Source organism: Dama dama, chromosome 11 (genome assembly GCF_033118175.1).
Source record: "Dama dama isolate Ldn47 chromosome 11, ASM3311817v1, whole genome shotgun sequence".
Classification (NCBI taxonomy): Eukaryota; Metazoa; Chordata; class Mammalia; order Artiodactyla; family Cervidae; genus Dama; species Dama dama.
This window is the reverse complement of record NC_083691.1, coordinates 59,874,780-59,898,764: the sequence shown is the minus strand read 5'-3', so window position 1 is coordinate 59,898,764 and position 23,985 is coordinate 59,874,780. Positions and strand designations below refer to the sequence as shown.

Here is a 23,985-nt window from a genome sequence, read left to right as displayed (position 1 = left end):
TGTTTACTTGCTAAGTCAAGTCTAACTCTTGGCAACCCTATGGACTTTGCTCGCCAGGCTCCTCAGTCCATGGGATTTTCCAGGAAGAATACTGGAATGGGTTGCCATTTCCTCTTCCAGGAGATCTTCAGGGATTGAACCTTCATCTCCTGCATTGGCAGGCAGGTTCTTTACCACTGAGTACCAGAGAAGCCACTCAAACAAGGTCAGGCCCTCCTAAACACTCATTTTGATACTTAGCTGTCTTTCAAAGCAATTTTAACTCTCTTTCAAAGCAATTTTAACTCTAACACAACATATTTCTTGGGCTTCCCTCATAGCTCAGTTGGTAAAGAATCCACCTGCAATGCAGGAGACCCCGGTCTGATTCTTGGGTCAGGAAGATCCCCTGGAGAAGGGATAGGCTACCCACTCCAGTATTCTTGGGTTTCCCTTGTGGCTCAGCTGGTAAAGAATCTGCCCACAATGCGGGAGACATGGGTTTGATCCCTGGGTTGCGAAGATCCCCTGGAGAAGGGAAAGGCTACCTACCCACTCCAGCATTCTGACCTGGAGAATGCCATGGACTGTATAGTCAATGGGGTCGCAAAGAGTAGGACACAACTGAGTGACTTTCACTTTATTTCAACATATTTCTTACTTCTTTCTCCAACTAAAATAGAAAAGAGCCAATCAACGCCCTCTGTGATGCTAAAAGATGAAATCATATGCCAAATGCACTGAATCTGAGACCTCTGCCCCCATCAGGCATTAGAGCATCCACTGCCCATCACCTGCCAGAGACACATCACCTAACGTGACAACATCACTAAGCATCTTCCATGCCCATAGTGTAGACAGGGTCCCCCAGGAGCCCAGGACACAGGCTGAGCTGAAAGTGAAACCATGCACCTCAGACGGGGACTCAAACACACTGAGCTGGAAGGCCAGCCCAACCTAAACCCTGATTGGGGCTTGAAACAGCAGCCTTTTAACTGGGACCACACACCTCATTTTGACACTTAATGAAGCTCAGGCTCTGGATGTCTCATCACAGAGAGAATTCAGTGAGAGACAAAGTCTACCTAAGAAGAGGATTCATTTAGAAACACACTCCACAGATGGAGTGCAGACCACCTCAGAAGGTGAGAGTGGCCCCAAAATATGGCGTGGTTGGTTTTCATGGGCTGGGTAGTTCCATAGGCTAATGAGTGGGAGGATTATTTCAACTATTTTGGGGAAGGATTGGGGATTTCCAGGGATTGGGCTACTGCCCCCTTTGGTCTTTGGTCCTGAAAACTGTCATGGTGCCTGGGTGTGTCAGTTAGCCTGCTCAGGTGTTACAATGAGCGTACACTGAGGCTCAAGGTCTAGTGGAAGTCAACTCATCTGCCATCTTGGACCCTTTTGGTTCTAATCAGTTTATGTCACCTCCTCAAGCTATGTCATTCTTTCACAGGTTGCACCCTGCCGCCCCCCACCCCCGCCATTTTAGGAGGAGGTCAGAGGTCAATCCAGTCACAAAGAGCCCTGGGTAGAGACAGATGGGGCTGGAGAGCTCACGGTTCCAGCCCAGCACAGGCCTTCAGAAGCTCTGGCTTCTCCTCGGGGGCTACATGGAGCTCTGTCCATCCCTTCTTGTGACCCCAGGGGTCAGGCCCATCAGGACAAGAGCTGGGCCATTGGCAATGCTGTCACCCATGCCTCCTCCTGGGAAGGAGGTCAGCAGTCAGTGAGGGGAGGTCACAGTCATTGACGGGACGGATGGGAAAGGCTTCACCAAGGAGGCCACATCTGAGAAAGACCCTAGGGGTGGTGGAGTGGGCCCTGTGGTCACCTTGGACCGAGTGACAGCTGGTGAGAGGTTCTGGGTTGGGGGCCTGGCTGGTGAGCTGGAGGAACAGCAGGGACGCAAACATGGCCAGAGTGGCGTGAACAGGGCTGGACACGGCGGGGGCGGGGAGGGGGGGGTCCCCTGTTGCTGTGAAGACCAGGGCTGTTCTTGGGTCAGGGGATACCCACAGAGGCCTCTGAGCTTGAGGACAGGGTGGGACTCTGGCTTTATGGAGACCAATCTAGCTGAGGTTTGCACAGCTGAGTGGGGTGGGGTGGGGAGCTAGGAGGAAGGTGGGGGGTGGGGGGTGGGGGTGGTCAGAAGACAGATTCCACAATCCAGATGGTGGTGATTGGACCTCATCATGACTTGGCATTTATTCACTGGGGGCAGAGGTGAGCCATGCCCAGGAAGGGCACTGAGGTATTGCCCACCCCACCACTTCAAGGACCATCTGGTGTGAGCCCGAGGTGCAGGGGCAGGGCAAGTGGGGACCAAGCTCCATCTCTCTACTGGATCCCCAGCACCTGGGAGGGGCCCTGGTAGGAAGGTCTGGAGAACAAATGACCACTGAATAATGGCTCTCAAGGCTGATGTAGTGTCAAACCATTTATAAATGCTTGCCTGTTTGTGTCATTGCTGACCAACTCATAGTCACAACCTAAAAGTTGAGAGTTACATTTTATTCTGTGGGAAGTTTTAGGACTTCAAGTCAAGGGGACAGCATCTCAAGTGACCCTGAGAGAACTGCTCTGAGGAAGTGATGGGAGAAGCCAGCTCATATAGAAGTTTTTGCAACAAAGGGAAGGTAGTCTGAACATCAGAAGATGATTGTTAATTAAAGAAAAACAGATGTCCCAAGTTAAAGAATTCAGCAATTTTCTGTGTATGGGAAGATGCAAGAGTCTGGGTTCAATGAAATCATTCCTTTGACATCACCTCCGCTCTCTGGGGCCAGTATCCTGTGTTTTCCTCTCTCTTTTTTTCAAAGCCTTTATTGAATTTGTTACAATATTGTGTCTGTTTTATGTTTATGTTTTGGTTTTTTGGCTGCTAGGCACCTGGGATCTTAGCTCCCTGACCAGAGATGGAACCCGCCCCACCCTTCCCCTCCCCTCTTGGAAGGTGAAGTCCTAACCACTGGGCCACCAGGGAAGTCCCTATCCTGTCTGTTCACTTCCTGAGCGTCCTCAGGGCTCACCATGGAGAGCGGCTGCAGTCGGACGGCTGATGGGACGGCAGGTGTTCTTTCCTTCCTGAGTTCCCTCAGGGCTCACCAGCTCACCACCCGTGATGGCTGCAACACTGATGACCGTGACATCCTTGTTTACTGACATGGCAGGAGACATTCCATTTCTCACCAAGGTGCACACACGCACACTCATGCACACACGTGCACAGACACACACACAGCTCACAAGCACGTGCAGAAGGGGATTCCAGATCCTGCAATGAGCTCCACTCCACAGACGCAGCACTTGAGGGTGGAGGGTGACAGGCTAGGTTAAAAGCAAAGTGATTTTAAATGTCAAGAGTAGGATTCCTCCTCAGAGGTCAGCACCACCACACCCTCTCACAATCCGGAGGTCAAGTCTAACTGAATACAAACCAACACTCTGCTGCAAAATAAAAGTAATGGTTGGGAAGTTATTAACAGTCAATCATAAGGCAAAACGTTTTCTTTTCTTACTTCCTGTGGAACAGCAGCTAGTACTGATCACAGCCAATTACAATCAACTCATATTTACAGACTGAGAAACCAGAAGGCGCTGCTTTGACTGTGTGCATGAGCCCCTGGGGACTACACACTGGGTATCTCAGACACTTGGAAGCTGCCGGGGACACTTAGAAACTCTCAGGACCAATGTCCACATTGTCCACGAGGGCGTCCATCATGGTCGCGAAGGCGGATCACCACAGGATCTCCACCTGCACAGACTCTGAGCTGAGGCCAGTCTGGGTGTGGAGGCCAAACCACACAGGATAGCTTCCACAGGAGACCAGGCTCAGCCTCCCCAAGGGCGGGACCCAAGCACCGCATCAGGCACCTGGCAGGGTGGCTGCCGTGCCATTTTCCTACCGTTAAATGTGTTCCTAACAGTCTCCTCACAGCTGATGTCAAAGGGTGTTTGCCTCAATTACCTGCTGCAAACTAAGCCCGTTTATCACATTTAAAAAAAAAGAGAGAAATGCCAGAACAGAGGCGGTGAGGACTGTGAAAACCCAGTGGGCTCTGCTGGGCTGTTAGCAGGGAGCCCACAATCCCAGGACAGGAAGGGCAATCACTGCATCTGGATTACCTGCCCTGCTGGGAGGGGTCAAGAATGCTGCAGTGAGATGTCCTCCTGCTCCTGCACATTTCTGAGGTGTCTAACGGCCCGAGGTTACTCCTCTTTGCTGGGAAGTGTTAACAGAACAGTGAGATCTTGTATTCCACATCTCTAGTTCATTAAACATTCAGCCCTTTGTTCTGTATGGGTCATTAAGAAATCATGTTTACTGACAGAAATAAACCAGTTCTTTTTCAAACACACACAAAGTTGGGGCCCTGGACACTGGCAATCTCATGAAGCATTTTACACTTCAAACTTGGAAACTTTAACTTACAGAAACTATCTACTCTCTGATTTTGATGAAAGAGGATAATATATATGAAACCAACAGGGTTAATTTGTATATTCCAGGTGGATAGTGTCAGAATTGAATTAAACAGCAGGGCAAACTGTAGTACAAATAAGGCTGCATTTCATGTCACATTCTCGTCTCATTTAGAATTACTTTCTTGGGTTTGATTTACAGAAGTGGAAATTCTGAATTACAAGTTATAAATCATTTCAGACTTGATATATACTGCCAAATTGTTTTCCTAACAAATTTTACCAATATATCTTCACACCTGGGATATAAGGTAACTATGTTACAAACTTTACCAGTGATATAAGGTACCCATGTTTTAACAAGATCTGCTAACACTGTAAAACTGATAGTATCTATTTTAATATGCATCTCTGATGAATCACTAATCATGCTGCAACATGTTTTGTACTTTTGTACATTAATTTTATTTCCCTGTTTGTTTCTATTTTGTTACATTCTCTCTGTCCATGTTCTTTCCCCTACACACATACTAGGTGCTCATATTCTGATCAATTCATAATACTAATGTTTTCTATCTTGTTTTGTTGCAAATGTTTTCCCCAATCTGTCTTTTGTTTTTAATTTTCAGAAATTTATTCTCCTTCCAATAAACCTTTCCTTTTGGTTCTTAAAACTTCTGAATTTTAAAAGTACTTCTCATTCTAGGAATTTGAGAAACATTCCTATTACATTTTCATGTTTATCAGGCTGGATTTTATATGTAACTATTAAATATTATCCATCTGGAATTTCTGCTGATGTAAAATGAGACTCTAAGGCAATAAACGGCTTTTCCCCCTAACTGCTAACAAAGGATCTCACAGTTTTATGGCACTTAAAGGAATAAGTTTCCTTTTTTCCCCTGAAAACCAGGTTACCCCAGACTCTGTGTGATGAGCTGTGATGGGTATACACAGATAACATGGCTCCCCCCACCCCCACTTTCCTCCCCTCAGAAAGCAGCTCTCTGCTGTTCTTGCCCCTTTATTCCTCCAAAGAAAGAAACATCAGGACAGTTCTACCAATTTCACCAAAAGACTCCACCTGGAATTCTGATTAACGGTACTGAAATTAAATATTAATGTGGAAACTGAAGAAGTTCACAGGAAAAACTGTTAACGTTTCACCGGGAAAATTTCACCCCTACCCATGGAAGCCTCACTGGTGCGGAGTGGCACCTCCTCAGGTCCGAGAACTGTTCCCGTGCTAACCCCAGGAAGGGACGGGATACTGAAACACCACACAGAGTTACTGAAATCACATGGAGTTAAAATAAGCCTTCAAATCGATTTTAATGCCGACTGAAGCCATCTTTATTGGCATTTACTCAGGAGTGACTTTATGGCTACATTTAAAGAGCTCTGTTTCACTAAGCTAAAAAGAATACACACAAAATAAAACATGACACCATCATTTATTCATTTGACAAGTACTTCCTGAGTGCTTCCTGCGAGCTCCGCACTGTCCATGGGCGTAGCACACACAGGACTCCCTACAGCACCGGCAGCTTTTTTTTTTTTCTTTTTTTTTCTTTATTTATTTTTTGATTTTTTGATTAGTTGGAAGCTAATTACTTCACAACATTTCAGTGGGTTTTGTCATACATTGATATGAATCAGCCATAGATTTACACGTATTCCCCATCCTGATCCCCCCTCCCACCTTCCTCTCCACCCGATTCCTCTGGGTCTTCCCAGTGCACCAGGCCCGAGCACTTGTCTCATGCATCCCACCTGGGCTGGTGATCTGTTTCACCTTAGATAGTATACATGCTGTTCTTTTGAAACATCCCACCCTCACCTTCTCCCACAGAGTTCAAAAGTCTGTTCTGTATTTCTGTGTCTCTTTTTCTGTTTTGCATATAGGGTTATCGTTACCATCTTTCTAAATTCCATATGTATGTGTTAGTATGCTGTAATGTTCTTTATCTTTCTGGCTTACTTCACTCTGTATAATGGGCTCCAGTTTCATCCATCTCATTAGAACTGATTCAAATGAATTCTTTTTAACGGCTGCACCGGCAGCTTTTGTGGACAATGCTGCATTGTTAGAATGTAAGCTCTTTATCAAAATGCATCTAACAGACCCAACCTCAGACTTTGACTTTCATCCCCTCATTTGTTCAGCTAATCTCCAGGAATGCTTCCTCCTGGGAAGCTCAATTAGCCTGACTGTGCAGAAGGAAACTTAACTGCTAAATAGTTCCCAAGCCTCTGTCCCTGGAGCTCCATCACCCACTTAATCTGCATCTGCCGAAGCCCCACATTCCAGAAACTGTCACCACAACTTCCTTCATAGAAAGCGTCTCAATGACCGAACACATCATCAGAAAGAGATGCGGGAGTGTGTTTATTTTATAAGTCAAAAGGGCTCAAGATGGGAAAACGCTTCTTTTTTAAGTCTGGTCTCACGGTCTCCAGATGACCTTTGTGGGAAAACTGAGACCTCTGAAATTTTGAGGAATCGCTGGAACTTTTTTGTCTTTTGTCAAATTCAATGGACAGCTATGTAACGCAGTTAAAGCATCACTTTCCACATTTCACTGCTGTCCTTTGTCATCACCAGTAAACCAGGAGAGGGAAAAGCACCTGAGTAGGGCTGGGAGGCCCAGGTCTGAAGCAGAGAAGCAGAAGTCTTGTAGCCTGTGTACAAGTACCCATGCTATACACTCTGTTAACAGCATCCAGAAACTGCCTCCAGCAGACATCTGCAGATGCCTTGAGCTTTGGGCAGATCTGGCAAATACCCAAAGACAAAAAGTGCTTTCATTTCCTGGTGTGAGTAGGCCAGCATTGAAAAAAAAAAAAAGGACATTAAGTCCAGAACCAGCATTAAATTATTTCAGACAGTAGCCTGGCACCCAGTTCAAAGTTACATCACTGCAATTCTGGCCTGGCCTACGAGACAGATAACCTAGTGTCCTATACACATATATTTTTTAAAGTTTTTATACTTTTTTCATCATTATCCTCAAACATGTAAGTATAGTCAGTTGCCCGAAATGGGCTAAGTGCTAACAGAACCTTCCAGATTCTAGTCGGGGCTGAAGCTCTTCTTTTCTTAGACTCATTTTTGAAAACAGAGAACCAGTCTCAGCTATGTTTACAAAGAATCCACGGCTGTTACAAAAACATCACTGCCCACACTGGGAAAACAGAGTCTGCTGGTGTGCTGGGTGAGTCACCCCAGCTCGAGATTCTAATGAAGACCCCACTCTGTCCCCTCCCACACGTCCCACTGTGACAAGCCCACGCTGCAGGCCGAAGAGGCAGCAGTTCTGGCAGCAGAGCGTCAGCACCCAAGGGAAGCGGTGTATCCCGGTGTGGGCCCCAACCAAACAGTGATGTTCCAGACACCACTTTCCCACACACTTTCTGAATGAGAAAATTAGAAAGTAGTGAGTGAATATTTACTATGTTCTAAAGTTTCCTATTAGAATATCGGATAGAGGCATTCAACTCAAGCCTGAGGAATCGGGCTCAGGTTTTAACCTAAATTCAAACATCCGAAGAATAAACGCAAGCTGGAAGGAAACCGTAAGTCAGAGGCCTGAGGTCCCTTCTGTAATCCCATGCTTATTAGTAGGCTCATCTTCATCTATTTCTGCATCTGCCTCTAGGACCCAAGGCTGAGAACTGCTTTTCATGAGGGCGTCAAGGCATGGGGCGGGTGGGGGGCCGCGGCACCGATCTCTCACCATCGTGTTCCAAAGATGTGAGGAACATCCGCGGGGTCATCACATCCTGCCCCGCTGTCCTCTGAGGGTGACAGGAGGGTGCTGGCACCTCCCCCTGAGGGTCAGCACCTGGACCTGGCCTGGCCGGGCTCGGGGCTCACGGCGGGCCTGGTCCCCACCATGTCATTGCGGAACAGGGGAGTGAGGCTCACACGTGACATGGACAACATGCTTCTCCGAGCTCAGGTCTCCCACTCAGCAGGAGGCAAAGGGGCCAGGTGCTCAAGATGAAACACACACCCCAAATTCAAGTGAAGAAGGCAACCTGACACATCCTCCAGCTGGGCCTCGAGTGTGAGGTCTACAACCTCCATGTTCAGAAGGAAGGACCGTCTGGCAGTGAGATAATGCAGCCCCTCATGACTACCACACTCAGGGCACGACTGCCTACCACACAAAGAGGACACCCCTGACACCGAGGAGAAGCGGGAGCCTCGGCCTCATCTGAACGGGAGGGGACACAGGGAGGGGACACTGGAGTAGGGGATGCGGGAAGGGGACGAGGCTGGGCACCAACCTCAGCTCATCTCACCCCAACCCTGTGAGGCGGTGGCTTGCCAATCTCATGCTCTGTTTCCACCTGTAAAGTGGGCATGAAAGCCCTGCCTCAAAGTGCAGCCATCTAAGATTTGTGAAATAGATGTTTAACACCTTAAAGTACTTGTGTAACCACAAGTTATTAATAAAAGGTGGTTATTAGCCAGAAAGTTTCCAAAAGGGCGGCCCAGTCATGAGAAGAAACAATCTAACAGGGAGGGCTGAGCATCTCTGAATCTCTCCCCAGAGATGCCTGGACACCAGGTCTCTGCCACTGGGACGTCACACACTGCAGGGTTCAGCTAAAATGTGTGCAGGTCAGCTCCCCTCACCCCAAGTCTTATGACTTTATTGAAAGCTTGTCACAGGCATCCAGCAGAGCCAGCTGTGGACTCGTCAATTCACTGATGACTGAAGAAAAGGAGAAATGAAGCCCATCTAAATCCAATTCGTTCTTCCTTGGACGCCTAACAAATCCGATGAAGATGCTCCTTTACTTCTAGAGACTATGATTTGCCAGAAGAGACTAGATACAGATACAAGTAATTATGAGGCTTCCCAGGTGGCACCAGTGGTAAAGAGCCTGCCTGCTGATGCAGGAGACATAAGAGACACCAGTTCAATCCCTGAGGCAGGAAGATCCCCTGGAGGAGGGCAGGGCAACCCACTCCAGTATTCTTGCCTGGAGAATCCCACAGACGGAGGAGCCTGGTGGGTGACTGTCCAGAGGGTCACAAAGAGTTGGACACGACTGAAGTGACTGAGCATGCATCCACAAGTACAACCTAAAACACCGCATGGCAGTCACCCGAAGCAGGTCAAAGTGTTCTAGGAGGAAGTACATGAGCTCTGAGCCCTGAGGCTCCAGGACAACCTTAATCCATGTCTCAGGAACTCAGCATCCAAGGGCCAAGCGGTCACTCTGCTCCAGTGGCCAAGAAGACACAGGAGAGGAAGGTTTTCCAGCCGTGTGAGCAGAGGCCCTGAGGTTGGGGTGTACAGGGTGCCTTCAGAGACCATGGGCTGGGGGGGCTAACGACCAGCCAGAAGGTGAGAAACAGCCTGAGTGCCAGGTGCAGGAGTCCAGACCTTATCTGACAGGCAATCAGGAGTCTTCTTAACACTCTGAAAAGAGAGGTGACATGCCCAACGTGGTGCTCCAGGAAAACATGGAACTGACATGAAGGACAACACACTGAAAGATTCTCGAGAGCTGGGGCCACGTCCCATCCCCCTCGAATCTCTGTGGCCGCACCCACCGGGCACCTAAGAACCTGCTGCCGAGTCCTCCGTGTCGAGGAGGACAAGGACCCGCTAGTGGCCCAGACACCACCGACCGTGTCCACATGTCCACATGCTTGCCGCCCACATCCCCTGGGTGGGGCTATGAAGACAGCAAAGCGCCCAGCCTCAGGAGCAAAAACACACACATGAAACACAACATGAGGACTACCACCCCTCCCCATGAGAAGTAACCTACAATCTGTCTAAGCAACTGCTCAGACTCATCCCCAAATGGATGTGCCAGAAGAGGAGCCCCCCAATAGGAAGGACTGTCAGGGTGGCCCTGAGAGAACAGCGTGTGGGGTGGGAGGAGACCCTGGCCTCCGGGAGGAAGCACCATGATCACTGGCACATGGGTCTCAGAACAGCAAGTCTCCAAGGATGCACTTCACAAATGGAATCAACTTGAAAGAGACTGACATCCGGGACTCTGACACAACAGCTCTGTGGTGACATAGAATAAGCCATCCAGAAATATCCAGAGTTATCCTGTTCATGTGGCTCGGATACATCAAAGTCTCACCGGGGTGGGGTGTCCCAGAGCCATGACCGCAGGTACAGCCGGGAAATTTGAGTGAGACCCAGGGACTGCATGGCTGTTGACGCTGTGACTGGGATCACGTACCACAGCTTTGCAAAACTCTATCAATGGGGAAACGGGGTAAAGAATACACTGGTTCTTTCTGTATTATTTCTTGCTCCTGCGTAGGACCTCACCTGACCTCAGAGAAGTTAGTTCAGTCCGGTGTGCCCACTCCAAGCTCCCCTAAGGGCATTCACGCTTGCCCCCCACCCTCTGCTTCCTCCCTCAGGACACCCTGCAGAGCCCACTGTGTTTGCAGCCTCCCAACCGGCAAGGCAAAAGTCACTGTGGACTCGCCAAGGCAAATAAGTTCCGACATGAAAAAGATGCAGGGAAATGAAGCCCGTCCCATGAGATCCTGTGTGGAAACATCTGGCGAAACAAGAGAGGACGGGACATCTCACAAGGCATAAGGCTGCTGGAGGGTCCACAGAATGTGGCAATGGGTACCCCAGCTAGTGTTTCTCAAATAACTGAAAGCTTTAGGAAAACACCCTGGCCACAGGCCAGCGTGTAATGTAGAGGACACTCCTGTGGGTAGGAAACCACAGCTTAAAGCACAATTGGGAGAAATGTAAAATCGACGAATGGTTTGAGATGCTTCTCCTTCTATTTAAGAGCAGCCCTAGCTGAGAACATGACCTACACTGAGGTTTACTTAAACGATCATCTGAGGAACAGACACAGGATTACTGAAAACACAGGCTTCCGGGGGAAAGCTCTGAGCTTCCATCATTGGCCTGGATCCTCCTCCCCCAACCTGTAGCCCCTGGGGCCTCAGGGGGTCAGGAAGATACTCCCTACTTCGGGGAGGAAAGGGAAAGCCACCCACGTTCAACAGGAGAAAGAGCGTCCAGGAACAGGTTCAAGGGCGCCCCAAATTAAAGAGGGGTGAGGACCATGGTCCTCACATCCTAAGCCTGCAGGGCACACGACATCCAGACAGAGCCATCTTCCCTACTGCCAACTTCTCACCAGTTAAACTAAGAGCATGGTTTCCTCACACACAAACAGGCACAGGGCAGTGAAGATCTATAAGAAACCCCACCAGGGCATCACCCCTCGTCATGACACGCTGGCACTGTGCCCCAGAAAAATCCTTCAAGGCAAAAGCTGCTTTTCCCACAGTGGTTCTTCAAGTGCCACTAAAACTCCTCCCAAACAGAAAGCACTCACTACAGCAAGCACTTGACACTCATTTTTTTTTTCTCGACACTCATTTCTAAGAGAACTCTTCATAGATACTTCTTTTTAAATATTCCAAGAATCTCTACTTCCCTCCTGATTTCAGATGATGTTAACACTGGTTCTCAAAGGGTGGTCTGGAAACCCTGGAGGGTTCCTAAGATCTTTTTAAGAAGCCTGGGGATCAAAACCGTTTTCATAATAATGCCAAGAAGCTCCCGCTTCCACTGCAGGGGTTTGATCCTTGGTTGGGGAACTAAGATCCTATGTGCCACATGAAGCAGCCATAAATAAATGAATACATAAAAAATTAATAAAATAAAAAAAATTGTTGTTCTTTAGTCGCTAAGTCATGTCCAACTCTTTTGGGACCCCCTGGACTGTAGTCCACCAAGCTCCTCTGTCTATGGGATTTCCCAGGTGAGAATACTGGAGTGGGTTATCGTTTCCTTCTCCAGGGGATCTTCATGGCTAAGAGATCAAACTCGTATCTCCTGCATTGCAGGAGGATTCTTTACTGCTGAGCCACCAGGGGAATTCCCCCCCCCCCCCCGCCCCCCGCCAAATACAATTATCTCAATATTACTAAAGTTTCAAATAAAAAACATACACCCATTCTCAAAGCAGCATTATTCACAATACCGAAAAGGTGGAAACAAACCAAGTGTCCGCTGGAGGATGAGTGAATAAACAAATAGATGGTATAAACATACAATGGAGTATTACTCAGTCTTAAAAAGAAAGGAAATTCTGACACACAAGACAAAATGGATGAACACTGAGGATGATATGCTGTGTGAAACAAGCCAGTCACAAAACGCAAAGACAGGATGATTCCATTTACACGAGGTCCCTGGAATTGTCAAAATCAGAGACAGAAAACACAACGAGGGTGATGAGGGACTGGAGGGAGAGGGGAATGGGAAGTTGTTTAATGTAGAGTTTCAGTTTTGCAAGAAAAAAGGGTTCTGGAGATACACAGATGCTCGTGATGGTCACACAACACTACGAATGCACTTAGTACTAAAAAGAAAGAAAAAGTAAGGGACTGCTAAAGGAAAATTCAGGATAGTAATGTGATGGGATCAGAAGATAAGCAAGGCTCTTAAAAGAACCTGCTTAGGAACTTCCCTGGTGGTCCAGTGGTTAAAACTCCAATGCAGGGACAACACTCTCAATGCAGGGATGCAGGGGTGCAGGTTTGATCCCTGGTTGCGGAACTAAGATCCTACATGCTGTGTGGTGCAGCCAAAGAAAATAAAGGGAGATGGTTATACTCAAGTCATATTGTATCCATTGTATTGTCATTCTTCATACCTTACATATATGTTAAATTTTGTATCCATTTAATTTTCAATAAATTTTTCTAGAAACAAAAAATTGTCCTTAATAAAGCAGTACCAATTACTGATGTTATTAAATCTCGACCTCTGACCTTCTGTTCTGTTTCTTGTGATGAATGAAGCACTTGGGCCTCACCACAGTTGGACAATTGTCTGCAGGGCAAGCAAGAGGGTGACCCAGGGACCACTCAATCAGACGCTTTTTTTCATGGTCTACCGTTTTTACCAGAAAGAATAACAAACTATGGTTTTTAGGCTAGCATTTCGCAGACATTTCTTGAAACTAAACAAAGCAAGTCTGTTACGTTGAAGAAAACAATTGACAAGAGTTTCCTACCAATAATAAAAATCAAGCTTTCAACTGAGAATGAGAATGTTGGAAAACTTCTTTCCACTGCCTGGAGCTTGAGAGACAGTTTCAAACCTAAAGATCTTCTAAGAAGAGGATGAGAAGTGATATTAACAAATGTTACTTAGTGACACTGTATAAAGAGATGTGTCAACATTTGGAAGATCTGCCTAACTCAGTGAATCAACACTTCCAAACGAGGAACATGCCTGTTACAATCAGGAGCGAGCCCCTTGAACTTCAGGGCCCGCGGAGAATTTGAGCGTCACCGCGAGTGAAAAGCTCCTGGTAAGGCTGAGGACTCCACAGCGAACTCATGTTTAACAAACATTAAGTTACCCAGTTTTGTAGTAATAACAGAAAATACCGCAACTACGTGAAAAGCTCCCTCTTCCAACCGCATCTCTGCGTCGGAGCGGGCTTCGGATTTCAAGCAAAACGGGCCGCAGCGGACTGAAGGCAGATCAGGCAGGGAAATGCACACATTTAGGAGATTCGCACAGTGTACAAGCACGGCTCTCGTCACACTGAGTTTTTTGTTAGGAAAACGCTATTTTCATGAAGCATGCGTTACATACGTTGAAATCACACACTCATTTTACATTTAATGAATGAGTAAATATCCTTTAAGGTATGTTCCGTTTCTAAACAAGTAAATCTCTAGCCTTGAGCCGTCCCCGCCCTCACGGACACCTCCTGCGACCCGAGCAGGGCTAGGAGCGCCGGGCCGAGTCGCGGTCCACTCGGGCCCCGGGCTCTGCAGGCCTGTCCGCCCGCGCCGCAGGGAGGGGCCGCCCCGGCGGCAACACCGCCGACGTGGCTGTGGCTCCAGCTCCGGCCTTGAGCTCACCGCCCGCGCGATCTTACCTGTTGGTCATTCCTGACGCCACGCCCAGCATCTCCGCGGCCCCGCGAACCCGCACCGCGTCCCCGCGCCGCTCCAGTTGCCGCCGCTGAGCCGCCGCCGCTCCTCCTCGCCGCGCGCCGGGGCAGGAAGGGGCGGGCCGGGGCCGCGAAGGCCACGCCCACCAAGAATCGGTCCCGCCCAGCCCGGCCCTGCCCCCCGGAACCGCCCTCCCGGATGTCGGCCCCCGCCTCCATCTAGGCCCCGGCCAGGTCCTCCCCGCACCCGGAACTGGCGCACCTCCAGTCCGGCCACCCGGAACCGCCCCTCGAACCTCGACCCCGCCTCCAGATAGGCCCCGCCCTGCCGGTGGAGGACACTGGCCAGGGGACCAGGGGTCCCTTGCAGCAAGCCGGTTCTGGATCCGGGGCCGGTTCACCCTCCCTCGTGCTCCGCCGTCTCCACACCCGAATCTGTGGGCCGCGGAGGTGGCCGGTGATGGTGCTGAGAAGTCATCTCCACTCTGACCGGGTCCTGGCGATGGGGTCACTCCTGGAGTCTCAGCATCGCTGCAGACCCCATTCTAGGATGGTTGTCAGGAAAGGCTCCAGGGAACCCTGTTAGCCCAGCGGGTAAAGCCGCACCTTAAGGAGGAATGGGTTGGGGCAGAGCGGGCGTGCCGCAGTGGTACAGAAATGGCCACAGCAGTTGTACCAAGAGGGTCAATGCAGTTTTGCTTTTAAGAACAACTGAGAAAGTTTGTTTAACCAGGACATTAAATAATCACAGTCTCTACCTACAACACGTTAAGAAAAAAAAAAAAAAGTCAATAAGCACATGAAAATATGCTCAACATCACTAGTGATTAGGGAAATGCAAATCAGAACCACCTTATTGTCCAGGAGGAAAGTGAAGTGAAAGCATTAGTCGCTCAGTGGTGTTCAACTCTGCAAACCCATTAACTGTAATCCACCAGGGTCCTCTGTCCATGGGATTCTCCAGGTAAGAATACTGGAGGGGGTTGCCATTCCCTTCTCCAGGGGATCTTCCCCACCCAGGGATCAAACTCAGGTCTACTGCATTGCAGGTGGATTCTTTACTGAGCCATCAGGGAAACTTGTCCGGGGCGATGCTGCTGTCAACACGTGTTGACCAAGATGTTTTGGTGGAGAAATTGAGGCCCTCCTGCACTTTTGGTGGGAGTGTAAGTTGCTGCAGCCACTGTGGCAAAGGGTATGAAAGCTTAAGAAAACTAGAAATGGAACTACTATATTGATCCAGCAGTCCCATTCCTGAGTATATATCCAAAAAAACTGAAAGCAGACATCTGAAGAGAGTTGGAAAGATATTTGTACACCCATGTTCATTCCCAACACTGTTCACAATAGCCAAATGTGGAGACAGGTCCATGGATGGAGAAATGGATAAACAAAATGGAGTCTCCATCCACAGAATGGAACATCATGCAGCCTTAAAAAGCAAGGTAATTCTGATGTATGCTGCAACACAGATGAACCTTGAGGACACTATGCTGAGTGAAATAAGTCAGACAAAAAAGGACAAATACTGGGTCCCCAGAGGTGTCAAACTCAGAGGCAGAAAGTAGATGGTGGGGGTCAGGGGCTGGGGGGAGGGGAAGTCAGGAGTTCTGATTGACAGATACACTTTTAGTTTTGCAAGATGAAAAAGCCCTGGAGGTTGTTCAACAATGTGAATATACTTGATGCTACTGAACTGCACACTTGAAAATGTTTAAGGTCAATTTTATGTACATTTTACCACAGTTAAATAAAAATAAGATGATTTGTAGTAATAAAGAATGACTTTTATGACTTTAGCAACTGAACAACCACCTCCAAGATAAAATACTTTAAGTTAGGAAATAAAACAAGGGGGGAGGTTTGTTTAGTATGCTGCCATTTGAGGGAAGAGAAAAGCTGTCAGGGTTTATGCTGGTCTCCTAGATTAATTTGGAGAATATTTCCTTTCTTATTGCCTGAATAAACCTATCAAATTGGGACAGTTATCACTCTTGAAAGTTTGATGGAACATGTCTGCAAACCCAATTGGACTTTGTGGTTTCTTCTTGAGAAGATTTTAAGCACCATTTCAATTTCTATTCCAGTTACAGGATTTTTCAAGCTTTTAAATTCTACATGATCATCATAGGTTAACAGTATATTAAGTAAATTTCAAGTTTAAATTTTAAAGAAATTAGTTTATGTCCAAAGTTTCAAAATCATTACACGTAACTGTTTATATTAGTCTATCTTTTAAAATTTTACTTTATCTGTTATGTGTGTGCCTGCCCAGTATCTCAGTTGTGTCTGACTTTTTGCAACACCGTGGACTGTAGCTGGCTGGGCTCCTCTGTCCATGGGATTTCCCAGGCAAGAATACTGGAGTGGGTTGCCATGTCCTCCTCCAGGGTGTCTTCTGCATTGGCAGGCAGGTTCTTTACCAACTGCGCTACCTAGGAAGCCCCCATCTGTTATATGTCTCCTGTTTATTAATGAGATTATTTATATATGTGTCATATTTCTCCTTCTCTTGGTCAATCCTGCCAGAACTTTTCTATTTTTTTAGCTGTCTCAAAGAAACAAGTTATTTTCATATGTCTTTAAAACCTGGTGTGTATTTTATACTTACAATATATCCCAGTTTGGAATAACTACAGTTCAGTCTTTCAATATCCACATGTGAATAGTGACTATTGTATTAGAGCAGTTCTAGAAAAGAGGAGCTCCTTTTAAAATATTTCAAAGTTGTCATCTATAAGGCAGTTTGAAAGCTGATCTGAATGATTCCTTTTCCAGGAAAGGAAGCAGAAATAGTACAGTCATGAAATTAAGTTAGTTGCATATTTTATGGGTCCCAGGAGAAATGCGCAAGGCCAAAGAGTGATCTCAGTGAGAAACCAGAATGAATCACAGGAATTAAACATTGGACACCATCCAGTGCTGAACATGAGTTTTCAGCTTACAATAGGATCACTTTATATCACAAAATGTAGAGCTTTGCTAATTATGCTTGATGTAGGAAGTATATTGATACATTGTTCCACAGACTGCTACAGATTCAAACTTTGTGAAAAACTGTATTTCACTCTTTGGGAAGAGTGTCTTCTTATAATCTTAAACTAAACTACACTGAAATAAACTATCTGTTAGATTGCTCAGAATGGGTCTTAATTCTAACCTCTACTTTGGTCATAAGAGAAGTAATAAAAAGAATGCTTCTGTGTACAAATAAGATATTGAATGCAATCAACTGTGATTAACAAACAATGCTCTTAGCAGATGGCAACTCTTTCCAGAACCTGACATGGTACAGATCAGTTTACTATTTTTCATATTAATAAATTTTAATTTAAAAAAAATCCCTTTCTCTGAAAGCCTCTGGTGTCTTCTGTTTTCTTCTGTCTGCTCCACCAGACTTTTGTCCTCATCCTTCCCTCCTCGGTGTGGTGAGTCACAATTACACCTAAGCTCAAACAAAGCAACCGGAAAACACATTCCAAGATAATGGAGATTTTCTGAAGACCGGTAGGTCAGGCTTCACGCACAGACCCATTCCCTTGGGGAAGTTAGAATAAAGACTGAAGTCGAAACAGGACTGTCCAGGGAGTGTTGCCTTCTGGTAACCAGTTGGGGTAAAAAAAAGGAACAGGAAGCCATGGCCAGTTCTCAAAAGCCCCTCAAGGAAAGCACACCCTGTATCTAGCCAGTAGCAAACAGGTTAAGAAACAGCATAGCACTTAAAGCTGATACAAAAACCAAATGCCTGTTTTCTTCCAGGTTACCAAGAAAGATACAACATGGCTAGCTGAAATTGCAATATTCTGCATAAAAGTGAAAGTATTAATCACTCAGTTGTGTCTGCCTCTTTGTGACCCCATGAGCTCCTCTGTCCATTGGATTTCCAGGCAGAGATACTGAAGTGTGTTGCTGTTCCCTTCTCCAGGGGATCTTCCCAACTCAGGGATGGAACCTGGTCTCCTGCATTGCAGATAGATTCTTAATCATCTGAGGCACCAGGGAAGCCTGAATTACACATGTGAAGTGGAAAATAAAACCATCTAACACTTATTGTATGTGTCCTACATTTTTAATTGCTTTAAAAAATAAAAGATGGCTTTTGCTAATTATGAAAGGAGTAACCAAAATGACCTAAATGTCATTCATGTTAGCATCTTTAACTTTGCATTTAGAATTCAGTACATCCCTCAGAAAAGATTTATAGCCATAATGACTTCACTGGTAACAGTGATGTTAATCTCCTTGGTAGTGACGGCAATCAGAATGCAGTGAAACTAGTTTGTGATTACACATGTGATGTGTGTATATGTGCTCAGTTGTATCTGACTATCTGCAACTCTATGGGCTGTAGCCCACCAGGCTCCTCTGCCCATGGGATTTCCCAGCAAAAATACTGGAGTGGGTTGCCCACTCAGTATTGCAGGGGATGTTCCTGACCCAGGGATTGAAGCTGCATCTCGTGTCTCTTGCACTGCCAGGCAGATTCTTTTGCCACTACACTACCTGGGAAGCTTTAATTATACATGTGAAGTAGGAATTAAAACCATCCAACATTTATTGTGTGAGTCCTACATACCAGACACTGCTGAGTCAGCATCTTACTGTATCATTTCATTTAATCTTACCTGTTTATTATTTGGAGATTAGGAACAGGAACAAGTTAGTTGCAATGTAACAGGAATTATACAAACTGGCAAATCTACAGACAGATAGCAGATCAGTGGCTGTCAAAGGTGGGAGGGTTAGTGGGGGAGAGGCTGCCCATAGGTAGGGAGTTTATTTCTGGAATGATTAAACTTTCTAACATGGAGATGGTTTCACAACCCTATGACTACATTAAAGCCATTCAGTTGTATACTTTAAACAATGAATTGTGTGGCATGTAAACTGTAGTCAAAGCTCTGGTCAAACCTCTGGTTTTTCCAGTAGTCATGTACGGATGTGACTTGGACCATAAAAAAGGCAGAGCACTGAAGATGCTTTTGAGCTGTGGTGCTGGAGAAGACTCCTGAGAATCCCTTGGACTACAAGATCAAACCAGTCAATCCTAAAGGAAATCGACCTTGAATATTCATTAGAAAGACTGATGCTGAAGCTCCAATACTTTGGCCACATGATGGGAAGAGCAGATTCGTTAGAAAAGACCCTGATGCTGGGAAAGACTGAAGGCAGGAGGAGAAGGGGACAGCAGAGAATGAGATGGTTCGATGGGATCACTGACTCGATGGACGTGAGTTTGAGCAGGCCCCGGAAGATGGTGAAGGGCAGGGGAGCATGGTATGCAGCAATCTGTGGGGTTGCAGAGTCAGACACTGACTGGTTTGTCTAGGGTGGAGCCCTGCATCTGGGTCCAGATGACTATGGCCAGGCTTCCTTGCCTTTTATAGGGGGGTGGCCTCTGTCCCCAGATAGAAGGGTGAGGGCAGACTCGAGTAAGGGCACCACGTGGGTGGGAGTGGGCCTGTCCTCCAAGTGAGACCAGGAAGTCACCTGCATTGTTGAACTGAAAACACATTTCCACAATGTGTTCAGTGTTCAACTCACAAGAGCCTATTTTTTAAAACAGTAATAACTCAATGTCAGGACTTGGTTCTTTTTCCCACGTAATCACATTTTGCAGGCAGGTGAACCAATACATAAACACCCAAAAGCTCTTCATCACCTATTGGTGAAATCAGCTGGAAGGCACTGCCAGTTCTATCAGGCTGTTCTCCTCTCTGTTCTCTTCTGAAGCCATAGCTGACTGAGGGGCAGGGAGTGCATGTGCGCTCAGTCACGTTTCACTCTTTTGTCACCCCACCAACTGTAGGGCTTCCCTGGTAGCTCAGCTGGCAAAGAGTCCGCCTGCAATACACGAGACCCTGGTTCAATTCCTGGGTCGGGAAGATCCGCTGGAGACGGGATAGGCTACCCACTCCAGTATTCTTGGGCTTCCCTTGTGGCTCAGCTGGCAAAGAAACTGCGTGCAATGCAGGAGACCAGGGTTCGATCCCTGGGTTGGGAAGAACCCCTGGAGAAGGGAACGCCTATCAACTCCAGTATTCTGGGTTTGAGAATTCCATGGTCTATACAGTCCATGGGGTCGCAAAGAGTCAGACATGACTGAGTGACTTTCACTTGACTGTAGCCCGCCAGGCTCCTCTGTCCATAGGATTTCCCAGGCAAAAATATTGGAGTGCGTTGCCATTTCCTTCTCCAGAGGATCTTCCCGATCCAGGGATCGAACCCGCATCTCTTGCACTGGTAGGCAGGTTCTTTACCACTGAGCTACCAGGGAAGACCTGCCACAGCTGATTTCCAGACACGGAACAGACATAAAACAAAAGTCTTGTCCCAAGTGCCACTGCCAAGTTCCTACTAACCACATGCAAGTATTTTCATGTGCTCTGTTCACTGAATACCAAAGCCATGTCTCCATGGGACCTCTCGCTCTCATCATTAGCTACCGTGGGGTACAGGACCCCTGCTCTGCTGGTGAGTGGTTCACTTCTGTTTAAAGGAACGTAAGCCTCCATGTACACTGTCTGGAATGTAAGCAGAGCTCGTAGTTTGGGAGACTCTCACACCACAGAGGGCAGAACTTGAGAAACACCCATAGAAGGGCCAGGTGGCCTCCAGCTTCAGCCAGAAGGTGTGTATTGGACGAACAGATGCACAGGACCCTCAGGCAACCTGAGGCCCCGTGAGCCGAGCACTGGGGGGGTCCAAGGTCCTAACTGATCAAGATGGCAGAGAAGGAACCCAAAATCCATATTATAAACCAACTCAAGACCCTTAGGAGGCAGAGGCTAACATAACAGAAGAGTAGGTATTAACAATGTGACATACAGTCCAACACATTTAATAGAAATATTAAAATAATCATTATACTTCCTCTCGTTGCAGAAACCAGGGAGGGAGATCCCTTCTGTAATCGAAGTAGTAATTTCTGATCATACAAGGCATTTTTGTTATTATGTCCATAGGTAGAGCTCATACTTCAAAACAGGTTGATAGCCTGGACTTAGAGATAAAGTGAGATTTATTTAAATATTTTAACAGTTACCTCGTATGCTTCTGGCATACTCATATTCACAGTTTATCAAGTAAAAAAAACTAAATGCTTAGAAGTCAGCTCTGAAATAGATGCATTTTCATTAATACATTCACCAGTTAGGTCTGTTCTTCTGAAACAAGAGGAAAGTCAGATATTGAGATTATTTGTTAAAGAACAAACTCAACATGTCAGCAGCAAATTTCAGTTAAAGTAAACTGGAAACCAATGTTCCCGTAACTGCAGTACAAAGTCAGTTCACCAGCTGAGACCAAAGATCACAGGTAGACTAGAAGCTGAAACAACTTCATACAGCATATTGTGGGGTGACTTTTAACAAATAAATATTAAAAATAGAGTTTTCACAATGATGACTTAAGGACACGTTTTTGACGCAGTCCACAGAATATTCAGAGGCATCAAGCCAAGTACCACCACCACCACCAGGAGCTATACCCCAGGGCCCCTCGCAGCACACGACTGGTGTGCCGGGACTGCTGAGCACCGGCTTGCCTCTGGACACTAGACCGAGCAACACAGCCAGGGTACTGGAAAGTTTCTCTGGAGAGACTGAGCAAATTCCCCACACAGACTCCGATGTAGAAGCTGCTGAAGCACAATAGGAATACGGGCAGACCCCAAAGAAGCACCCCATCTGGGAACATGGCGACCAGGGCTTGTGACCACAGAACCAGTTTGAGATAACGTACTCTGGAGAAAATAGAACAGCTCATTGTTTGGTCCAAAAACGTGTGTGTGTCCACGCATTGCATGTGTCAGATGAACTGAAAAGGCTCAGCCCATGGTGAACGTCCAGCAGGTGGAGTGGGGCCCTCTCCATCACCTCCAGACCCAGGAGTTTTAAAGAAAATAAGGAAATAGTCACATTAACTTAGACTTGGGGGTGGACTCCAGCACATTTACTTGACACTCCTTCATAAACACATCAGCTTTACCAGGAAAAGTGTCTTCCTTCACATTCTGACTCACAAGTTTTCTGTAACAATTTGTCAATGATAACAATTGACCTGTCAGTCTGATCTTGTCATAAATGGTCCTACAAATTCTTTTAAAAGTCTAAATTCTAGCTGGTATGACACCAAAACTTAGTTTAACTTTAGAATTCATAGGACAGCCCTGACCCAGGCAGCCTGAGAGTCCAGAGGAGGGCAGGGCGTTGCTCCTGGGTCTGGTGGCGACGGAGAGGGCACAGAGTCTCAGGGCCATGTCCACACTCCAACTGCTGGATGTTCACCACGGGCTGAGCCTCTTCGATTCCTCTGACACATGCATGGATACACACATGGAGATGTGAATTACACACACATGGTTTTGGACCAAACAATGACAGGGACATACATGAGCCTTTTTTGCCAAACAGACTATTTGGTTCATGAACAGCACTCTCGTCAGTCTACCGGAGTCCAGACCAGCTGTGCAGGTAGGATGCCCAGCCTGAGGAGCGGGACCCGCTCTCCTCCTCACCTGTGGGGTGAAACAGAAGGTTACTATCTACATTGCACACCAACCCGTTCTTAGGCCTACCAGTGCCCAGTGTCTTCCTCTCTGAGGGTCAGAACGAGGACGTCTGACACATGACATACAGCACGGCACAGAAGGAAACCAAACTCATGGGGAGAACCCAAACTAGGGTCCAGTTTCAAGGAACTGGAGATCACACTGGACACTTTGTGCTCCCTTCTACATGGAAGGGATGCATACACGGTGCTGTCCCCAGGAAGCAGAGCCAGCGTTTCCTGCCAGGCACAGGATATACTGGTCCACAGCACAACCCCGTCTGATGCCCTGCCCACCTTGGGCGGCGGCCGCCAGCCGGGTCTTCTCCTCAGGGCTGAGCTGCAGCATGGTGTCCACCACAGGCAATAGCCGTGCCCGCTCACTGCCCGGCTTCAGCAGGATGAACTGCAGCAGCACGTTCTTCAGGTACTCCAGGTTGGCTGCCGACTTCTCCCGCTCCTGGTTCCGCTCCAGCCGCCTGACTTCACTCTTCAGAAGCTGGTTGTCAGAGAAGCGATGGGAAAAGGGTTAACACGAAAGATGGACACCGTGTCTCCTCTTCCCCCAAAATGCCCTTAAAATGACAACAAAGGTGTGGCAACGACGCATGAGCTAGTGCGGAGGGCTTCCTGGAAGCAGCATCCCCCACCTTAATCTGCTCCATGAGGATGGCGTTGGTGGCTTCCGTTTCCCGAAGCAGGCCATTTAAGTGGTCGGCACTCTTGGTGGTGGAATTGAGCTTCTGAACCAACTCTTCTTTGGTGAATTCATTGTGCCATGCAGGCGGCTCTGCAGGTAATCGTCCAAAGTTAATTCCCAAAATGAGCGGTCACAAGTGAAAATTTTAACAGATCAGCAAGAAAATACCCTGGTAGGGCCACTTGGCTCTGCAGGTCCACCCCCATGCCCCAGTTACAAGGCTGCACGAGACACAGGAAGACAGACTGTGCCGTGGAGCAGGCTGCTGGCCTGGAAGCTGTGAGGCTACTAGGTCAGCACCAGCTCACCCTCCTCCATCTATTCACATCCTGGGAGCTGGTGTCACTTTGCTCATAAAGAAGGAAATGCCAGCAGTTACTGGGAGA

The 23,985-nt window shown here is 47.2% G+C and overlaps 2 protein-coding genes across 2 annotated transcripts in view; both read right to left on the bottom strand.

Moving 5' to 3' along the window:
• LIMS1 (LIM zinc finger domain containing 1) overlaps positions 1–14,448 on the bottom strand; it is an 82,494-nt gene extending 68,046 nt beyond the window's left edge. Inside the window, exon 1 of the mRNA XM_061155354.1 lies at positions 14,335–14,448. Within this exon, the coding sequence (XP_061011337.1) occupies positions 14,335–14,366 (32 nt within the window). The 5' untranslated portion in view covers positions 14,367–14,448. The remainder of the gene's footprint in view (positions 1–14,334) is intronic.
• Positions 14,449–21,174: 6,726 nt separating this feature from the next.
• Positions 21,175–23,985, bottom strand: part of GCC2 (GRIP and coiled-coil domain containing 2) — a 35,455-nt gene continuing 32,644 nt past the window's right edge. The window contains exons 21-23 of the mRNA XM_061155351.1: positions 23,550–23,689; positions 23,197–23,398; positions 21,175–22,867 (exon numbers count right to left, since the gene is read on the bottom strand). Of these exons, the coding sequence (XP_061011334.1) occupies positions 22,797–22,867; positions 23,197–23,398; positions 23,550–23,689 (413 nt within the window). The 3' untranslated portion in view covers positions 21,175–22,796. The remainder of the gene's footprint in view (positions 22,868–23,196; positions 23,399–23,549; positions 23,690–23,985) is intronic.